This window comes from Coregonus clupeaformis, chromosome 24, assembly GCF_020615455.1.
Source record: "Coregonus clupeaformis isolate EN_2021a chromosome 24, ASM2061545v1, whole genome shotgun sequence".
NCBI lineage: Eukaryota > Metazoa > Chordata > Actinopteri > Salmoniformes > Salmonidae > Coregonus > Coregonus clupeaformis.
Window position 1 is genome coordinate 6,546,851 of NC_059215.1, and position 21,941 is coordinate 6,568,791.

General features: G+C 48.4%; 1 protein-coding gene across 1 annotated transcript in view; it reads left to right on the forward strand.

Annotated features, from left to right (window-relative positions):
• The window catches only part of plxnb3 (plexin B3), a 195,520-nt gene that overhangs the window by 39,327 nt on the left and 134,252 nt on the right, over nt 1-21,941 (forward strand). The window contains exon 2 of the mRNA XM_045207008.1: nt 19,620-19,893. Coding sequence (XP_045062943.1) covers nt 19,636-19,893 — 258 coding nt within the window. The 5' untranslated portion in view covers nt 19,620-19,635. The remainder of the gene's footprint in view (nt 1-19,619; nt 19,894-21,941) is intronic.

A 21,941-nucleotide genomic window follows, 5' to 3' on the forward strand; every position in this document is an offset into this window, starting at 1 on the left:
CCTGGAACTGTCCCTGTATATAGCTACTGTCCCTGTATATAGCTACTGACCCTGTATATAGCTACTGTCCCTGTATATAGCTACTGTCCCTGTATATAGCTACTGACCCTGTATATAGCTACTGACTCATGCTACTGACCCTGTATATAGCTACTGACTCATGCTACTGACCCTGTATATAGCTACTGACCCTGGAACTGTCCCTGTATATAGCTACTGACCCTGTATATAGCTACTGACTCATGCTACTGACCCTGTATATAGCTACTGACTCATGCTACTGACCCTGTATATAGCTACTGACCCTGGAACTGTCCCTGTATATAGCTACTGACCCTGTATATAGCTACTGACCCTGGAACTGTCCCTGTATATATCTACTGACCCTGTATATAGCTACTGTCCCTGTATATAGCTACTGTCCCTGTATATAGCTACTGTCCCTGTATATAGCTACTGACCCTGTATATAGCTACTGACTCATGCTACTGACCCTGTATATAGCTACTGACTCATGCTACTGACCCTGTATATAGCTACTGACCCTGGAACTGTCCCTGTATATAGCTACTGACCCTGTATATAGCTACTGACCCTGGAACTGACCCTGGAACTGTCCCTGTATATAGCTACTGTCCCTGTATATAGCTACTGACCCTGTATATAGCTACTGTCCCTGTATATAGCTACTGACCCTGTATATAGCTACTGACTCATGCTACTGTCCCTGTATATAGCTACTGACCCTGTATATAGCTACTGTCCCTGTATATAGCTACTGACCCTGTATATAGCTACTGACTCATGCTACTGTCCCTGTATATAGCTACTGACCCTGTATATAGCTACTGACTCATGCTACTGACCCTGTATATAGCTACTGACTCATGCTCTGTATCAAAGAGACTTGTTACACCACAGCCAGCCACTCCGCAACAGACACACCCACTCCACAGTAGCAGCAGGCTGAGTGCGGGGAGGGAGGGAGGGGAGGGAGGGAGGGAGGGAGGGAAGGGAGGAGTGAGAGGGAGGGAGGGAGCGGAGGAGAGGGAGGGAAGGAGGGAGGGAGGGAGATCTGGGTTTTAATCATCTGTGGTACTAGAGGAGGAATGTATTCAGCCTGAGACACTAACGTGTTGCCAGACACTCTGTCTTTGTTCCAAATAGTCCCCTGTTCCCTCTATAGCGCGCTGCTTTAGACCAGGGTCCATAGGGAGATAGGGTACCATTTGGGACGTGCCCTTTGTCTTAGTCTCCTGTAGCTCCTCCTCCTCTATTAGCGGTGAAACTAAAAAGTAGTCTGCGCCTTACGCCAAGCGGCTCGGCTCCTGGTGGTGTGGTCGCACCCGATACCCACACTACCCAGTACCCACCCCTCTACCCCTCTGGTCTAACTCCAGTACCCACCCCTCTGGTCTAACTCCAGTACCCACCCCTCTACCCCTCTGGTCTAACTCCAGTACCCACCCCTATATCCCTCTGGTCTAACTCCGGTACCCACCCCTCTACCCCTCTGGTCTAACTCCGGTACCCACCCCTCTGGTCTAACTCCGGTACCCACCCCTCTACCCTTCTGGTCTAACTCCAGTACCCACCCCTCTGGTCTAACTCCGGTACCCACCCCTCTACCCCTCTGGTCTAACTCCGGTACCCACCCCTCTACCCCTCTGGTCTAACTCCGGTACCCACCCCTCTATCCCTCTGGTCTAACTCCAGTACCCACCCCTCTACCCCTCTGGTCTAACTCCGGTACCCACCCCTATATCCCTCTGGTCTAACTCCAGTACCCACCCCCTCTGGTCTAACTCCAGTACCCACCCCTATATCCCTCTGGTCTAACTCCGGTACCCACCCCTCTACCCCTCTGGTCTAACTCCCGTACACCACCCTCTGGTCTAACTCCAGTACCCACCCCCTCTACCCCTCTGGTCTAACTCCGGTACCCACCCCTCTATCCCTCTGGTCTAACTCCAGTACCCACCCCTCTACCCCTCTGGTCTAACTCCGGTACCCACCCCTCTACCCCTCTGGTCTAACTCCAGTACCCACCCCTCTGGTCTAACTCCAGTACCCACCCCTATATCCCTCTGGTCTAACTCCGGTACCCACCCCTCTACCCCTCTGGTCTAACTCCGGTACCCACCCCTCTACCCCTCTGGTCTAACTCCGGTACCCACCTCTATCCCTCTGGTCTAACTCCGTACCCACCCCTCTACCCCCTGGTCTAACTCCGGGACCCACCCCTCTACCCCTCTGGTCTAACTCCAGTACCCACCCCTCTATCCCTCTGGTCTAACTCCGGTACCCACCCCTCTATCCCTCTGGTCTAACTCCGGTACCCACCCCTCTACCCCCCTGGTCTAACTCCGGTACCCACCCCTCTACCCCTCTGGTCTAACTCCAGTACCCACCCCTCTAGTCTAACTCCTTTGTGAGGCACTCAGACAGTGCAGTGTTAATCCTCACGGAGCGAACCATTGTGCTGCGTCTCCTTGCCTGCGTACCAAATGCCACCCTATTCCCTATAAAGTGCACTTCTTTTGACCAGAACCCTCTGGCTATATACAGTGGGGGAAAAAAAGTATTTAGTCAGCCACTATTTGTGCAAGTTCTCCCACTTAAAAAGATAAGAGAGGCCTGTAATTTTCATCATAGGTACATGTCAACTATGAAAGACAAATTGAGAAAAAAAAATCCAGAAAAAACACATTGTAGGATTTTTAATGAATTTATTTGCAAATGATGGTGGAAAATAAGTATTTGGTCACCTACAAACAAGCAAGATTTCTGGCTCTCACAGACCTGTAACTTCTTCTTTAAGAGGCTCCTCTGTCCTCCACTGCGTTACCTGTATTAATGGCATCTGTTTGAACTTGTTATCAGTATAAAAGACACCTGTCCACAACCTCAAACAGTCACACTCCAAACTCCACTATGGCCAAGACCAAAGAGGCTGACAAAGGACACCAGAAACAAAATTGTGAGACCTGCACCAGGCTGGGAAGACTGAATCTGCAATAGGTAAGCAGCTTGGTTTGAAGAAATCAACTGTGGGAGCAATTATTAGGAAATGGAAGACATACAAGACCACTGATAATCTCCCTCGATCTGGGGCTCCACGCAAGATCTCACCCCGTAGGGTCAAAATGATCACAAGAACGGTGAGCAAAAATCCCAGAACCACACGGGGGGACCTAGTGAATGACCTGCAGAGAGCTGGGACCAAAGTAACAAAGCCTACCATCAGTAACACACTACGCCGCCAGGGACTCAAATCCTGCAGTGCAAGACGTGTCCGCCTGCTTAAGCCAGTACATGTCCAGGCCTGTCTGAAGTTTGCTAGAGTGCATTTGGATGATCCAGAAGAGGATTGGGAGAATGTCATATGGTCACATGAAACCAAAATATAACTTTTTGGTAAAAACTCAACTCGTCGTGTTTGGAGGACAAAGAATGCTGAGTTGCATCCAAATAACACCATACCTACTGTGAAGTATGGGGGTGGAAACATCATGCTTTGGGGCTGTTTTTCTGCAAAGGGACCAGGACGACTGATCCGTGTAAAGGAACGAATGAATGGGGCCATGTATCGTGAGATTTTGAGTGAAAACCTCCTTCCATCAGCAAGGGCATTGAAGATGAAACGTGGCTGGGTCTTTCAGCATGACAATGATCCCAAACACACCGCCGGGCAATGAAGGAGTGGCTTCGTAAGAAGCATTTCAAGGTCCTGGAGTGGCCTAGCCAGTCTCCTGATCTCAACCCCATAGAAAATCTTTGGAGGGAGTTGAAAGTCTGTGTTGCCCAGCGACAGCCCCAAAACATCACTGCTCTAGAGGAGATCTGCATGGAGGAATGGGCCAAAATACCAGCAACAGTGTGTGAAAACCTTGTGAAGACTTACAGAAAACGTTTGACCTGTGTCATTGCCAACAAAGGGTATATAACAAAGTATTGAGAAACTTTTGTTATTGACCAAATACTTATTTTCCACCATAATTTGCAAATAAATTCATTAAAAATCCTACAATGTGATTTTCTGGAATTTTTTTTCTCATTTTGTCTGTCATAGTTGACGTGTACCTATGATGAAAATTACAGGCCTCTCTCATCTTTTTAAGTGGGAGAACTTGCACAATTGGTGGCTGACTAAATACTTTTTTTCCCCACTGTAGGGAATATGGTGCCATTTGGGACACAGGTCTTCTCTCTGGAGGTGAAAGAGAGGTTCCTCTCTCCATCTTTAAACCCTAGACAATATAATCTGATGGGGAGGGATTCAGGACATACGTGATATTCTAAATTCAATCAAATCAACGTTTATTGGTCACATACACAGTTTTGCAGATATTATCGCAGTTGCAGCTAAATGCTTGTGTTTCTAGCTCCAACAGTGTAGTACTACCCAGCTAAATGCTTGTGTTTCTAGCTCCAACAGTGTAGTAATATCTAGCTAAATGCTTGTGTTTCTAGCTCCAACAGTGTAGTACTACCCAGCTAAATGCTTGTGTTTCTAGCTCCAACAGTACAGTAATACCTAGCTAAATGCTTGTGTTTCTAGCTCCAACAGTGCAGTAATATCTAGCTAAATGCTTGTGTTTCTAGCTCCAACAGTGTAGTAATACCTAGCTAAATGCTTGTGTTTCTAGCTCCAACAGTGCAGTAATATCTAGCTAAATGCTTGTGTTTCTAGCTCCAACAGTGTAGTAATATCCAGCTAAATGCTTGTGTTTCTAGCTCCAACAGTGCAGTACTACCCAGCTAAATGCTTGTGTTTCTAGCTCCAACAGTGTAGTAATATCTAGCTAAATGCTTGTGTTTCTAGCTCCAACAGTGTAGTAATATCTAGCTAAATGCTTGTGTTTCTAGCTCCAACAGTGTAGTAATATCTAGCTAAATGCTTGTGTTTCTAGCTCCAACAGTGTAGTAATATCTAGCTAAATGCTTGTGTTTCTAGCTCCAACAGTGTAGTAATATCTAGCTAAATGCTTGTGTTTCTAGCTCCAACAGTGTAGTAATATCTAGCTAAATGCTTGTGTTTCTAGCTCCAACAGTGCAGTAATACCCAGCAATAGAAAACAATACGCACATAATCCAAAAAGTTAAATGAAGAAATATCAGAACGAGCAATGTCAGAGTCCGGAATATAAATGTAATGGAATGAGCTCCAAAGTATTGGGACAGTGACAGTGTTTTGTTGTTTTGGCTCTGTACTCCAGCACTTTGCATTTGAAATGATACGAGGTTAAAGTGCAGACTGTGAGCTTTAATTTGAGGGTCTTTTCATCCATATTGGTTGAACCGTTTAGAACATGTTTGTGCATAATTATATATGGAAGCCCATTCCTGCCACCCAAAAATAAAATACATACACTGAGTGTACAAAACATTAGGAACACCTGCTCTTTCCACAATATAGACTGACCAGGTGAATCCAGGTGAAAGCTATGATCCCTTATTGATGTCACTTTAAATCCACTTCAATCAGTGTAGATGAAGGGGAGGAGACAGGTTAAAGAAGGATTTTTAAGCCTTGAGACAATTGAGACATGGATTGTGTATGTGTGCCATTCAGAGGGTGAACTCAATATAATTATAAATAATATAAATATAAATAATAATTGGTCATTTAGCAGACGCTCTTATCCAGAGCGACTTACAGGAGCAATTAGGGTTAAGTGCCTTGCTCAAGGGCACATCGACAGATTTTTCACCTAGTCGGCTCGGGGATTAGAACCAGCGACCTTTCGGTTACTGGCACAATGCTCTTAACCACTAAGCTACCTGCCGCTCAATAATAGGAAGGTGTTCTTAATGTTTTGTACACTCAGTGTATAGATACATATAGATCATACATTTGTAGCATTGTGTGGCGATTTCCATCTATCTACGTTGCAGAGCTGTGGCGAGCTGTCATTTGCCACAGCACTTTGGATTTGGTTTAATAAAAAATATTGACACACAAGCTTTGAAAAGAGGGACAAAATAATGTTGCTTTCATCCTCCTTAGGGCCAGGAGTTTTTCCAGGAGTTATTTATTTTAAACCATATCACTTGATTATATACTGAACAAAAATATAAACACAACATGTAAAGTGTTGGTCCCATGTTTCATGAGCTGAAATAAAAGATCCCAGAAATGTTCTATACGCACTAAAGCCAAGAAAACTGAAGATCTCGTACAACGCTGTGTACTACTCCCTACACAGAACAGCGCAAACTGTCTCTAACCAGAATAGAAAGAGGAGTGGGAGGCCCCGGTGCACAACTGAGCAAGAGGACAAATACACTGCTCAAAAAAATTAAGGGAACACTAAAATAACACATCCTAGATCTGAATGAATGAAATAATCTTATTAAATACTTTTTTCTTTACATAGTTGAATGTGCTGTCAACAAAATCACACAAAAATTATCAATGGAAATCAAATTTATCAACCCATGGAGGTCTGGATTTGGAGTCACCCTCAAAATTAAAGTGGAAAACCACACTACAGGCTGATCCAACTTTGATGTAATGTCCTTAAAACAAGAAAAATTAGGCTCAGTAGTGTGTGTGGCCTCCACGTGCCTGTATGACCACCCTAGAACGCCTGGGCATGCTCCTGATGAGGTGGCGGATGGTCTCCTGAGGGATCTCCTCCCAGACCTGGACTAAAGCATCCGCCAACCCCTGGACAGTCTGTGGTGCAACGTGGCGTTGGTGGATGGAGCGAGACATGATGTCCCAGATGTGCTCAATTGGATTCAGGTCTGGGGAATGGGCGGGCCAGTCCATAGCATCAATGCCTTCCTCTTGCAGGAACTGCTGACACACTCCAGCCACATGAGGTCTAGCATTGTCTTGCATTAGGAGGAACCCAGGGCCAACCGCACCAGCATATGGTCTCACAAGGGGTCAGAGGATCTCATCTCGGTACCTAATGGCAGTCAGGCTACCTCTGGCGAGCACATGGAGGGCTGTGCGGCCCCCCAAAGAAATGCCACCCCACACCATGACTGACCCACCGCCAAACCGGTCATGCTGGAGGATGTTGAAGGCAGCAGAACGTTCTCCACGGCGTCTCCAGAATCTGTCACGTCTGTCACATGTGCTCAGTGTGAACCTGCTTTCATCTGTGAAGAGCACAGGGCGCCAGTGGCGAATTTGCCAATCTTGTTGTTCTCTGGCAAATGCCAAACGTCCTGCACGGTGTTGGGCTGTAAGCACAACCCCCACCTGTGGACGTCGGGCCCTCATACCACCCTCATGGAGTCTGTTTCTGACCGTTTGAGCAGACACATGCACATTTGTGGCCTGCTGGAGGTCATTTTGCAGGGCTCTGGCAGTGCTCCTCCTGCTCCTCCTTGCACAAAGGCGGAGGTAGCAGTCCTGCTGCTGGGTTGTTGGCCTCCTCCACGTCTCCTGATGTACTGGCCTGTCTCCTGGTAGCGCCTCCATGCTCTGGACACTACGCTGACAGACACAGCAAACCTTCTTGCCACAGCTCGCATTGATGTGCCATCCTGGATGAGCTGCACTACCTGAGCCACTTGTGTGGGTTGTAGACTCCATACATGCTACCACTAGAGTGAAAGCACCGCCAGCATTCAAAAGTGACCAAAACATCAGCCAGGAAGCATAGGAACTGAGAAGTGGTCTGTGGTCACCACCTGTAGAACCACTTCTTTATTGGGGGTGTCTTGCTAATTGCCTATAATTTCCACCTGTTGTCTATTCCATTTGCACAACAGCATGTGACATTTATTGTCAATCAGTGTTGCTTCCTAAGTGGACAGTTTGATTTCACAGAAGTGTGATTGACTTGGAGTTACATTGTGTTGTTTAAGTGTTCCCTTAATTTTTTTGAGCAGTGTACATTAGTTTGCGAAACAGACGCCTCACAGGTCCTCAACTGGCAGCTTCATTAAATAGTACCCGCAAAACACCAGTCTCAACGTCAACAGTGAAGAGGCGACTCCGAGATGCAAAGATGGTGTCCACATCACCAACGAACTATCCTGGTCCAAACACACCAAGACAGTCGTGAAGAGGGCACGACAAAGCCTATTCCCCCTCAGGAGACTGAAAAGATTTGGCATGGGTCCTCAGATCCTCATAAAGTTTTACAGCTGCACCATCGAGAGCATCCTGACTGGTTGCATCACCGCCTGGTATGGCAACTGCTCGGCCTCCGACCGCAAGGCACTACAGAGGGTAGTGCGTACGGCCCAGTACATCACTGGGGCCAAGCTTCCTGCCATCCAGGACCTCTATACCAGGCGGTGTCAGAGGAAGGCCCTCAAAATTGTCAAAGACTCCAGCCACCCTAGTCATAGACTGTTCTCTCTGCTACCGCACGACAAGCGGTACCGGAGCGCCAAGTCTAGGTCCAAAAGGCTTCTTAACAGCTTCTACCCCCAAGCCATAAGACTCCTGAACAGCTAATCATGGCTACCCGGACTATTTGCACTGCCCCCCACCCCCTCTTTTTATTATTTATGCAGTCACTTTAACTCTACCTAAATGTACATATTACCTAAATTACCTCAACTAGCCGGTGCCCCCACACATTGACTCTGCACCGGTACCCGCTGTATATAGCCTCCCTACTGTTATTTTAATGCTGCTCTTTAGTTATTTGCTTTTATTCTTAAAAAATGTAATGCATTGTTGGTTAAGGGCTTGTAAGTAAGCATTTCACTGTAATGTCTACACCTGTTGTATTCGGCACATTGTGGCAAATCAAATTTGATTTGATTTGATATAGGCTGCTATACAGAGGTATAAACCACCATGTATCTATCTATAGGATGCTATAGTTTACATATCGATTTAGTTTGTAATTATATCATTTTCATGGAATTTTTGTGGTATTTAAATCTAATTTATTGAGAATTTATCCGAATAAATTTTACAGAAGTATTTGTACCAATATTTTTAGCATGCTGCCATAGTCCGTCACTGCAGGCTATTACGGCAGTAAAACATGTCTAAAACATAAGGAAAATAGTTAAACATTTCAGCTGTTTCAAAAACATTGCTCTGCTATTACCAACTGTAGGTGTGTTGAGTTGAACGAGACTATTCTGTTCACACTGCCCTGCTCGCGGGTGTGAGTGTCGCATTTACACAACAGTATTGACTCTCAAACCTCCCTGTTTCTAACGTCGTGCCTCTGCCTCCTCAATTTGACCCATTTTTCAATAAGATCAAAAATATAAACTACACAGCAGAGATATTACATTCGGCCAGCAGCACAGGTTGAAAATGTTTTGTTGCACGAAGTCAGGCGAGCTAGTGAACGTGGAACACCAACTCTCGTAAAGAAGGGCGGATTGGAATGGTGGTGGCTTCCTGCTTGCCTGCACACACACACACACACACACACACACACACAACACACACAGGAACAACACGCGCGCACAAACACACACAGAGACTAGCTACATGGGTGTGGCAGCTTGGAGTGTGTCTGTTCTGTTAGCTCACACAGCACACGTCTGTCTACCTAATACCCCCCACCACACACACACACACACACAGTTACAGACACACACACACACAGTTACAGACACACACACACACACACAGTTACAGACACACACACACACAGTTACAGACACACACACACACAGTTACAGACACACACAGATGTCTACCTAATACCTTCAAAGGGCTGTTTTGTTTGGTCTGTCTGAGTGTAGAAAGCAGCTGCCTTCTCTCTTTCTTTGTGTGACCCACCGTGTCCTTCAGATTATTGTTTGTCTGTGGCTGTCAGTCTAGAGTGTGTGTGGAGGCGTGATGACGTTTGTTTTCATTTTCTGACTGTTTTTGTTTGTGTGTGCGCGCGTTTTGAGTGTCTGTCTTTCTGTCTGAGACTGGAGGTATTTACCGCTGCAGTGTGGGGGAGAGAGAGCGGGTGTGTGTGGGAGAGGGAGGGAGGGAGGGTGTGGGAGAGAGAGGGAGGGTGTGAGAGAGAGAGAGAGGGAGGGAGGGAGGGAGGAGGGGAGGAGAGGGAGAGGAGTGGAGAGGAGGGAGAGAGAGGAGGGAGATGGGAGGGAGAGGGAGAGGGAGGAGGAGGGTGTGGGGAGAGAGGGAGGGAGGGAGGGTGTGAGAGAGAGAGGGAGGGAGGGAGGGAGGGTGTGGGAGAGAGAGGGAGGGAGGGAGGGTGTGAGAGAGAGGAGGGAGGAGGGAGGGTGGGAGAGGAGGAGGGAGGGTGTGAGAGAGAGGGAGGGAGGGAGGGTGTGGGAGAGAGAGGGAGAGGGAGGAGGGTGTGGAAAAGGAGAGAGAGAGGGAGGGAGGGTGTGGGAGAGAGAGGGAGGGAGGGAGGGTGTGGAGAGGGAGGGAGGGAGGGAGGGAGGGAGGGTGTGGGAGAGAGAGGGAGGGAGGGAGGGTGTGAGAGCGAGAGAGAGGGAGGGAGGGAGGGAGGGTGTGGGAGAGAGAGGGAGGGAGGGAGGGTGTGAGGGAGGGAGGGTGTGGGAGAGAGAGGGAGGGAGGGAGGGTGTGAGAGAGAGAGGGAGGGAGGGAGGGTGTGGGAGAGAGAGGGAGGGAGGGAGGGAGGGTGTGGGAGAGAGAGGGAGGGAGGGAGGGTGTGGGAGAGAGAGGGAGGGAGGGAGGGTGTGTGCTGTACTCTCACTGTAATTGTGGTGCTGGCAGTTTCTGTGTCTGGTGTAGTGAGTGGAATTCTGACTCTGTTACGAGGAACGACCCTAGCCAGGCAACACTCCCGGCAGCTACGACCCTACCCAGGCAACACTCCCAGCAGCTACGACCCTAGCCAGGCAACACTCCCAGCAGCTACGACCCTAGCCAGGCAACACTCCCAGCAGCTACGACCCTAGCCAGGCAACACTCCCGGCAGCTACGACCTAGCGACACTCGGCAGCTCGACCCTAGCCAGGCAACACTCCCGGCAGCTACGACCCTAGCCAGGCAACACTCCCGGCAGCTACGACCCTAGCCAGGCAACACTCCCGGCAGCTACGACCCTAGCCAGGCAACACTCCCGGCAGCTACGACCCTAGCCAGGCAACACTCCGGCAGCTACGACCCTAGCCAGGCAACACTCCCGGCAGCTACGACCCTAGCCAGGCAACACTCCCAGCAGCTACGACCCTAGCCAGGCAACACTCCCAGCAGCTACGACCATAGCCAGGCAACACTCCCGGCAGCTACGACCCTAGCCAGGCAACACTCCCGGCAGCTACGACCCTAGCCAGGCAACACTCCCGGCAGCTACGACCCTAGCCAGGCAACACTCCCGGCAGCTACGACCCTAGCCAGGCAACACTCCCGGCAGCTACGACCCTAACCAGGCAACACTCCCGGCAGCTACGACCCTAGCCAGGCAACACTCCCGGCAGCTACGACCCTAGCCAGGCAACACCCCGGCAGCTACGACCCTAGCCAGGCAACACTCCCGGCAGCTACGACCCTAGCCAGGCAACACTCCCGGCAGCTACGACCCTAGCCAGGCAACACTCCCGGCAGCTACGACCCTAGCCAGGCAACACTCCCGGCAGCTACGACCCTAGCCAGGCAACACCCCGGCAGCTACGACCCTAGCCAGGCAACACTCCCGGCAGCTACGACCCTACCCAGGCAACACTCCCGGCAGCTACGACCCTACCCAGGCAACACTCCCGGCAGCTACGACCCTAGCCAGGCAACACTCCCAGCAGCTACGACCCTAGCCAGGCAACACTCCCAGCAGCTACGACCCTAGCCAGGCAACACTCCCGGCAGCTAGTCAACCGTGTGTCTGGTCAGGCAAACGACAGGATAGGTGGATGGGATTAAAGAATAGCAAGAAGAGTGTTGGGGTTGGAGAGAGAGAGAGAGAGAGAGAGAGAGAGAGAGAGAGAGAGAGAGAGAGAGAGAGAGAGAGAGAGAGAGAGAGAGAGAGAGAGAGAGAGAGAGAGAGAGAGAGAGAGAGAGAGAGAAGATTGAGAGAGAGAGAGAACAGAGAGAGAGAGAGAGAGAGAGAGAGAGAGAGAGAGAGAGAGAGAGAGAGAGAGAGAGAGAGAGAGAGAGAGAGAGAGAGAGAGAGAGAGAGAGAGAGAGAGAGAGAGAGAGAGAGAGAGAACTATAGGAAGTAGAGTACAGGGTAGCTGCTGTTACGGAAGACCAGGGATTATCAGCTAGATTCAGCCGCGGGCTGTTTTGTTCTTGACTGGATGGACAGGGGGCTGGAACATAACTACAAATAATTTGTAGACTGCAAATTCACCGCAAGGAGCTTAAACACATATATTTCACTAAAACATAATCATTTCAAACCTTACTTGCATTTGTATACGGTCACACTCTCTATTATCCGTGGGAAGACTTTGGAACAGATTTCCTGAATCACAATCACTTGGAGCTGATTGGCTGTTGTTTTTACAGTCTTTATGTCCAGCAATAAAAACTAAAATAATAATAATAAAGAGAGAGAGGGAAGAAAGCTCCAGTGACTGACAGTAAAACTTCTGCTGCTAGTGTGTGATGTGAAGGGGGACGGGACGGGGGGGTTCTGCTGCTAGTGTGTGATGTGAAGGGGGACGGGGGGGTTCTGCTGCTAGTGTGTGATGTGAAGGGGGGACGGGGGGTTCTGCTGCTAGTGTGTGATGTGAAGGGGGACGGGGGGTTCTGCTGTTGGTGTGTGATGTGAAGGGGGACGGGGGGTTCTGCTGCTAGTGTGTGATGTGAAGGGGGACGGGGGGGGTTCTGCTGCTAGTGTGTGATGTGAAGGGGGACGGGGGGTTCTGCTGCTAGTGTGTGATGTGAAGGGGGACGGGGGGTTCTGCTGTTGGTGTGTGATGTGAAGGGGGACGGGGGGTTCTGCTGTTAGTGTGTGATGTGAAGGGGGACGGGGGTTCTGCTGCTAGTGTGTGATGTGAAGGGGGACGGGGGGGTTCTGCTGCTAGTGTGTGATGTGAAGGGGGACGGGGGGGTTCTGCTGCTAGTGTGTGATGTGAAGGGGGACGGGGGGTTCTGCTGTTGGTGTGTGATGTGAAGGGGGACGGGGGGGTTCTGCTGTTGGTTGGTTACTTAGTATGTATCGTTTGTATTACATTATCAAAAGGCTTTCTGTGTGAAACACGTCAGTAAAGGTGATACGCTTCTCGCTCTGGCTCCTCCTTACAGAATGGATTCATGTAAACTCTTACACAGCGAGGGCCTTAATTGAAATTTTGACTTTAATCTTAAATAGCGTAGCAAACTGTCCTTTCTAACTAGTGGGAAGACCGTTTGAAGGTGAGGAAAGATGCTGGTGTTGGGGGATGAGAGAATATGGTTATATGCATACTGATCATGTTAGGGCAATTCACCCCTTTTCTCTTGGATAAAGTCCCGAATGGCACCTTATTCCCTATATAGTGCACTACTTTAGTCCAGGGCTCTGGTCAAAGGGAATAGGGTACCATTTGGGATGAAGCCCTTCTCTTTCATATCCAGAGCCCCGAGACGTCTCCGCTCACTGCTGCTGCTGCAACATCAATTAAAGATGAACCTCTTATACCTACTCTCCGCTCCTCTACTCCATGTTCTCCTCTGAAGTTCTCTGTTTGGTTTTGAAAGTGAAATGATATTCAACATATTCAATGTATTGGCCAGCTTGCAGTATGCAGATTAGTCTCTGGACTTTGAGGAGGAGGGAGAGAGGAGGAGAGAGAAGAGAGAGAGACTTTGAGGAGGAGAGAGAGAAGAGAGACTTTGAGGAGAGAGAAGAGAGAGAGACTTTGAGGAGGAGAGAGAAGAGAGAGACTTTGAGGAGGAGAGAGAAGAGATAGACATTGAGGAGGAGAGAGAAGAGAGAGACTTTGAGGAGGAGAGAGAAGAGAGAGACTTTGAGGAGGAGAGAGAGAAGAGAGACTTTGAGGAGGAGAGAGGGAGGAGGAGAGAGAAGAGAGAGACTTTGAGGAGGAGAGAGGGAGGAGGAGAGAGAAGAAAGAGAGACTTTGAGGAGAGAGGGAGGAGGAGAGAGAGGAGAGGGACTGAGGAGGAGAGAGGGAGGAGGGGAGAGAAGAGAGGGACTGAGGAGGAGAGAGGGAGGAGGAGAGAGAAGAGAGGGACTGAGGAGGAGAGAGGGAGGAGGGGAGAGAAGAGAGGGACTGAGGAGGAGAGAGGGAGGAGGAGAGAGAAGAGAGGGACTGAGGAGGAGAGAGGGAGGAGGAGAGAGAAGAGAGGGACTGAGGAGGAGAGAGGGAGGAGGAGAGAGAAGAGAGGGACTGAGGAGGAGAGAGGGAGGAGGAGAGAGAAGAGAGGGACTGAGGAGGAGAGAGGGAGGAGGAGAGAGAAGAGAGGGACTGAGGAGGAGAGAGGGAGGAGGAGAGATCTATGCAGCAGTAGTACGTGGTTTTGTTTTGTTCTCTAATTTTACAACAAGAGGAGAAATGTATAGAAGTCAGTAGCCTCAACCTTCACTAATAACATGACTGGTGCCAGGTCTGTCTTACTGTCTCAACCTTCACTAATAACATGACTGGTGCCAGGTCTGTCTTACTGTCTCAACCTTCACTAATAACATGACCGGTGCCAGGTCTGTCTTACTGTCTCAACCTTCACTAATAACATGACTGGTGCCAGGTCTGTCTTACTGTCTCAACCTTCACTAATAACATGACTGGTGCCAGGTCTGTCTTACTGTCTCAACCTTCACTAATAACATGACTGGTGCCAGGTCTGTCTTACTGTCTCAACCTTCACTAATAACATGACTGGTGCCAGGTCTGTCTTACTGTCTCAACCTTCACTAATAACATGACTGGTGCCAGGTCTGTCTTACTGTCTCAACCTTCACTAATAACATGACTGGTGCCAGGTCTGTCTTACTGTCTCAACCTTCACTAATAACATGACTGGTGCCAGGTCTGTCTTACTGTCTCAACCTTCACTAATAACAAGACTGGTGCCAGGTCTGTCTTACTGTCTCAACCTTCACTAATAACATGACTGGTGCCAGGTCTGTCTTACTGTCTCAACCTTCACTAATAACATGACTGGTGCCAGGTCTGTCTTACTGTCTCAACCTTCACTAATAACATGACTGGTGCCAGGTCTGTCTTACTGTCTCAACCTTCACTAATAACATGACTGGTGCCAGGTCTGTCTTACTGTCTCAACCTTCACTAATAACATGACTGGTGCCAGGTCTGTCTTACTGTCTCAACCTTCACTAATAACATGACTGGTGCCAGGTCTGTCTTACTGTCTCAACCTTCACTAATAACATGACTGGTGCCAGGTCTGTCTTACTGTCTCAACCTTCACTAATAACATGACTGGTGCCAGGTCTGTCTTACTGTCTCAACCTTCACTAATAACATGACCGGTGCCAGGTCTGTCTTACTGTCTCAACCTTCACTAATAACATGACTGGTGCCAGGTCTGTCTTACAGTCTCAACCTTTACTAATAACATGACTGGTGCCAGGTCTGTCTTACTGTCTCAACCTTCACTAATAACATGACTGGTGCCAGGTCTGTCTTACTGTCTCAACCTTCACTAATAACATGACTGGTGCCAGGTCTGTCTTACTGTCTCAACCTTCACTAATAACATGACTGGTGCCAGGTCTGTCTTACTGTCTCAACCTTCACTAATAACATGACTGGTGCCAGGTCTGTCTTACTGTCTCAACCTTCACTAATAACATGACTGGTGCCAGGTCTGTCTTACTGTCTCAACCTTCACTAATAACATGACTGGTGCCAGGTCTGTCTTACTGTCTCAACCTTCACTAATAACATGACTGGTGCCAGGTCTGTCTTACTGTCTCAAACTTCACTAATAACATGACTGGTGCCAGGTCTGTCTTACTGTCTCAACCTTCACTAATAACATGACTGGTGCCAGGTCTGTCTTACTGTCTCAACCTTCACTAATAACATGACTGGTGCCAGGTCTGTCTTACTGTCTCAACCTTCACTAATAACATGACTGGTGCCAGGTCTGTCTTACTGTCTCAACCTTCACTAATAACATGACTGGTGCCAGGTCTGTCTTGCTGTCTCAACCTTCACTAATAACATGACTGGTGCCAGGTCTGTCTTGCTGTCTCAACCTTCACTAATAACATGACTGGTGCCAGGTCTGTCTTACTGTCTCAACCTTCACTAATAACATGACTGGTGCCAGGTCTGTCTTACTGTCTCAACCTTCACTAATAACATGACTGGTGCCAGGTCTGTCTTACTGTCTCAACCTTCACTAATAACATGACCGGCTCATACTTCTACAGTACGGCTAACTGGTACTGGACCTTGGTCTGCTGTTGTTCTAGTGGGGTTTATAGCTGTGTCCATCAGCCATCTGACTCAGTCATCTTCTCTGTTTTCATTAACCAACAGCAGCATGCCAGAGTGACGCGTGTTTGTGTGTCTTTGGGAGTCACTGTTGGCAGACCTTCAGTTTCTGTTTACTTTCATGACTGAACAGGATGTCTCATATCAAGGGGCTGCATGTCCTGTCCTGTGTTGTGTGTTGTCCTGTCCTGTGTGTTGTCCTGTGTTTTGTCCTGTGTTGTGTGTTGTCCTGTGTTGTCCTGTGTGTTGTCCTGTGTTGTGTGTTGTCCTGTGTTGTGTGTTGTCCTGTGTTGTGTGTTGTCCTGTGTTGTGTGTTGTCCTGTGTGTTGTCCTGTGTGTTGTCCTGTCCTGTGTGTTGTCCTGTGTTGTGTGTTGTCCTGTGTTGTGTGTTGTCCTGTATTGTGTGTTGTCCTGTGTTTTGTCCTGTCCTGTGTGTTGTCCTGTGTTGTGTGTTGTCCTGTGTTGTGTGTTGTCCTGTGTTGTGTGTTGTCCTGTGTTTTGTCCTGTCCTGTGTGTTGTCCTGTGTTGTGTGTTGTCCTGTGTTGTGTGTTGTCCTCCCTGCACTATGATGTCTTTTATCAGGTATGTGTTGGGCGTCGTCCCAAATGGTGTCCTATTTCCATATAGTGCACTACTTTTATCCCAGAGCGCTATGTAGGAATAGGGTGCCTTTAGGTGTTGCTCTCTAGGACCTTTAGGTGTTGCTCTCTAGGACCTTTAGGTGTTGCTCTCTAGGACCTTTAGGTGTTGCTCTCTAGGACCTTTAGGTGTTGCTCTCTAGGACCTTTAGGTGTTGCTCTCTAGGACCAGCAGGTGTTGCTCTCTAGGACCTTTAGGTGTTGCTCTCTAGGACCAGCAGGTGTTGCTCTCTAGGACCAGCAGGTGTTGCTCTCTAGGACCAGCAGGTGTTGCTCTCTAGGACCTTTAGGTGTTGCTCTCTAGGACCTTTAGGTGTTGCTCTCTAGGACCTTTAGGTGTTGCTCTCTAGGACCAGCAGGTGTTGCTCTCTATGACCAGCAGGTGTTGCTCTCTACGACCAGCAGGTGTTGCTCTCTAGGACCATTAGGTGTTGCTCTCTATGACCTTTAGGTGTTACTCTCTACGACCAGCAGGTGTTGCTCTCTAGGACCAGCAGGTGTTGCTCTCTAGGACCTTTAGGTGTTGCTCTCTAGGACCAGCAGGTGTTGCTCTCTAGGACCAGCAGGTGTTGCTCTCTAGGACCTTTAGCTGTTGCTCTCTAGGACCTTTAGGTGTTGCTCTCTATGACCTTTAGGTGTTGCTCTCTAGGACCTTTAGGTGTTGCTCTCTAGGACCTTTAGGTGTTGCTCTCTAGGACCAGCAGGTGTTGCTCTTTAGGACCTTTAGGTGTTGCTCTCTAGGACCAGCAGGTGTTGCTCTCTATGACCTTTAGGTGTTGCTCTCTATGACCTTTAGGTGTTGCTCTCTAGGACCAGCAGGTGTTGCTCTCTAGGACCAGCAGGTGTTGCTCTCTAGGACCAGCAGGTGTTGCTCTCTAGGACCTTTAGGTGTTGCTCTCTAGGACCAGCAGGTGTTGCTCTCTAGGACCAGCAGGTGTTGCTCTCTAGGACCTTTAGGTGTTGCTCTCTAGGACCTTTAGGTGTTGCTCTCTAGGACCTTTAGGTGTTGCTCTCTAGGACCTTTAGGTGTTGCTCTCTAGGACCTTTAGGTGTTGCTCTCTAGGACCAGCAGGTGTTGCTCTCTAGGACCTTTAGGTGTTGCTCTCTAGGACCTTTAGGTGTTGCTCTCTAGGACCAGCAGGTGTTGCTCTCTAGGACCAGCAGGTGTTGCTCTCTAGGACCAGCAGGTGTTGCTCTCTAGGACCAGCAGGTGTTGCTCTCTAGGACCTTTAGGTGTTGCTCTCTAGGACCATTAGGTGTTGCTCTCTACGACCAGCAGGTGTTGCTCTCTAGGACCATTAGGTGTTGCTCTCTAGGACCTTTAGGTGTTGCTCTCTAGGACCTTTAGGTGTTGCTCTCTAGGACCATTAGGTGTTGCTCTCTAGGACCTTTAGGTGTTGCTCTCTAGGACCAGCAGGTGTTGCTCTCTAGGACCTTTAGGTGTTGCTCTCTAGGACCTTTAGGTGTTGCTCTCTAGGACCAGCAGGTGTTGCTCTCTAGGACCAGCAGGTGTTGCTCTCTATGACCTTTAGGTGTTGCTCTCTAGGACCTTTAGGTGTTGCTCTCTAGGACCTTTAGGTGTTGCTCTCTAGGACCTTTAGGTGTTGCTCTCTAGGACCTTTAGGTGTTGCTCTCTAGGACCAGCAGGTGTTGCTCTCTAGGACCTTTAGGTGTTGCTCTCTAGGACCAGCAGGTGTTGCTCTCTAGGACCTTTAGGTGTTGCTCTCTATGACCTTTAGGTGTTGCTCTCTATGACCATTAGGTGTTGCTCTCTAGGACCAGCAGGTGTTGCTCTCTATGACCTTTAGGTGTTGCTCTCTAGGACCTTTAGGTGTTGCTCTCTAGGACCTTTAGGTGTTGCTCTCTAGGACCAGCAGGTGTTGCTCTCTAGGACCTTTAGGTGTTGCTCTCTAGGACCTTTAGGTGTTGCTCTCTAGGACCTTTAGGTGTTGCTCTCTAGGACCAGCAGGTGTTGCTCTCTAGGACCATTAGGTGTTGCTCTCTAGGACCATTAGGTGTTGCTCTCTAGGACCTTTAGGTGTTGCTCTCTAGGACCAGCAGGTGTTGCTCTCTAGGACCAGCAGGTGTTGCTCTCTATGACCTTTAGGTGTTGCTCTCTAGGACCAGCAGGTGTTGCTCTCTAGGACCAGCAGGTGTTGCTCTCTAGGACCAGCAGGTGTTGCTCTCTAGGACCAGCAGGTGTTGCTCTCTAGGACCAGCAGGTGTTGCTCTCTAGGACCAGCAGGTGTTGCTCTCTAGGACCAGCAGGTGTTGCTCTCTAGGACCAGCAGGTGTTGCTCTCTAGGACCTTTAGGTGTTGCTCTCTAGGACCAGCAGGTGTTGCTCTCTAGGACCAGCATCAACATATCATATCTGGGCAGAAGAAGAAGAATAAGACCTTTGTTAAGCTGAGCCTCAGCCCCACCTGTCAGAGTAGGATCTTCTGCTGGTGCCGTGTGTGTGTGAAGGTGGGGGAGCTTTGAAGAACAAAAGAAAGTGTTTGAAGCAGGGGAAGTCTTTGTGTGTTTGAGTGAGAGAGAGATGCAGGCAGTGAAGTGTGTCTGTGGGTATATAGTGGTTAGTATCCTCAGAGGAAAACTCTCTCTCTCTCTCTCTCTCTCTCTGTTCTCTCTCTCTCTCTCTCTCTCTCTCTCTCTCTCTCTCTCTCTCTCTCTGTCTCTCATCCTCTTCTTCTTCTCTCCTTTCCAGCAGGTAAGGGGGTGCCATGCCAGCTGCTGTTCTCCCTCTGCTCCCCCTCTCCACCTGGTGGTGGTGTCTGGTACTGTTGCTGCCCCTACAGCCCCAGGCCCTGGCCCTGCCACAGCCGGACCCTAACCCAGAGAAGGCCTCTCCCGCTGGGCAGGCCTTCCCTCACCTGTCCCTGGATGGATCTCCCCTCAGCCACCTCCTGCTGGACCCCAGGTCTGGTCATCTGTACGTGGGGGCGGTCAACCATCTCTACCACCTGTCCCCTGACCTCCAGGTAATTAGAATGTCTTTATATCACCTGGCTCCAGTTTTTCTAAAGTTATCCATCTGGATTTTGGGCTATGGGATAGGATTAAATGCATAGAGATAGAATGAATAGAACTGAGCCCTACGCTACGACGCTGGTTTGAGGAGTTAGCTAGGTAACTTTGGTCAACTCGGGATAACCGGTACCACGAAGTGGCTCCCCTTTTAGCCAGGTAAATTTCGATGCCAACGAATCCTTCAGATTGAAACTGCTCCGGGGCAGGCTAACTCACGGATAACTCCACTTACCCTGAATGAAATGACTGAGCCGCGAGTTGAGGACCAGTGAAATCAGATTTCCTCCCCCTCGCAAAGATTGCGTCATCATCCCCTTCATTTGAGGAAGACGACTGATTCAATTATTTTGTTTTGTGTTAAAAAATTGTCATTTAAAATATATCCACATTCAGGGTTTTTCTGGCATTGTAATCCCTGGGCCTAAGCTTTTTTTTGTCCAAACAGTGTATATATATATATTTTTTTTTATATACATTTTCGGGATGGAAAAATGCTTTCAGTAACCAGGTTTTCATCCAACCTTAGTTGTAGAGTAAAGTACCTGTCAGATAAAACCTTTAATGACAGGCCTGATGAAAACAGAACATTTTTAGGTAAACTACTAAATAAAACACGCTAGACAAGGTGAGATCTTTTAGTGTCTGTAAAATGAATTATGTGTGAAATATAGGTGGAAAAGCTTTTATGCTCAAATATAGATATAATAACCATCATGTCGAAGTGAAGTTGGAATCAGATGATGACGTTGTGCGGTCCTCCCACTAGGACTCGTTGGGAAAGCATGCAGTTTATTAAGCTACAGATGAAATCAATTATGATGAACTTCATAGAATGGTGAAAGTGCAACGTGATAATCTTGATGTTCCTTTACATTTAAATTTTAGTCATTTAGCAGACGCTCTTATCCAGAGCGACTTACAGTTAGTGAGTGCATACATATTTTATTTTATTTTTCATACTGGCCCCCGTGGGAATCGAACCCACAACCCTGGCGTTGCAAACGCCAATGCTCTACCAACTGAGCTACATCCCTGCCGGCCATTCCCTCCCCTACACTGGACGATGCTGGGCCAATTGTGCGCCGCCCCATGGGTCTCCCGGTCGCGGCCGGCTACGACAGAGCCTGGATTCGAACCAGGATCTCTAGTGGCACAGCTAGCACTGCGATGCAGTGCCACTGCGTCTTATTGTGGTGAAATGATGCTTGGCTGCCGTTTGACAAATAAAAATAATCCCTCTCTTTTGTCCATAATAATCTCATCATGTAGTAGGCTATACATGCTCTCTAGTGGGGACACTCGCTAAATAACGCAAAATGTTTTGTGACTAAACCGTCAGTAGAATAGAAAAATGATGGAAACCAACATTACATTTTCTATTCGGTACATGAGAATTTAAACGCAAAAGGTATTTTTATGTGCACTGTGTCATCACACACAGTCTTTGATCTGCAACACGTCAATTTGATTGAAACGTCTCTGGTGGGAAAATGCAAATATTGTTTTTAAGCGGATTTTAAAATATTTGCAGGAAAATCTGTCGCCAATTGGATGGAAGCCTAGCTAGTGTCAACTTAAACGACTAAAACCAGATATAAAGTATTTAGGGATCAATTAAAAATGTGGCACTGACTCGTCCATGGGTTAAAGTTTCAGCATTGTCTCAATGACGAGTTCAGCAGTTACAAGCCTGCTAGAGTTAGTGGCAGGGGGATGAGTAATATCCACCGTCGTAGTAGGCTACGGATGAAGGCTGAGCTGGAATGGGAAGCTAACCGAAGCTGGCTAGCTTCAGAAAACCCTGAGTAGATCTATCTTCCTTCGTAGTATATTCTTCAGGAGTACCCATTCAAATCAGTGATTCGTCCATCCTATGCATTCTATCTCTATGCATTTAGTCCTATCCAATAGGAAACACTGGGCCCTGGGCAGTCCCCCAGCTCTCTATGCACTGGTTTCCCAAAACACAGATTAAGACTTGTCATGGACTAAAAAAGCA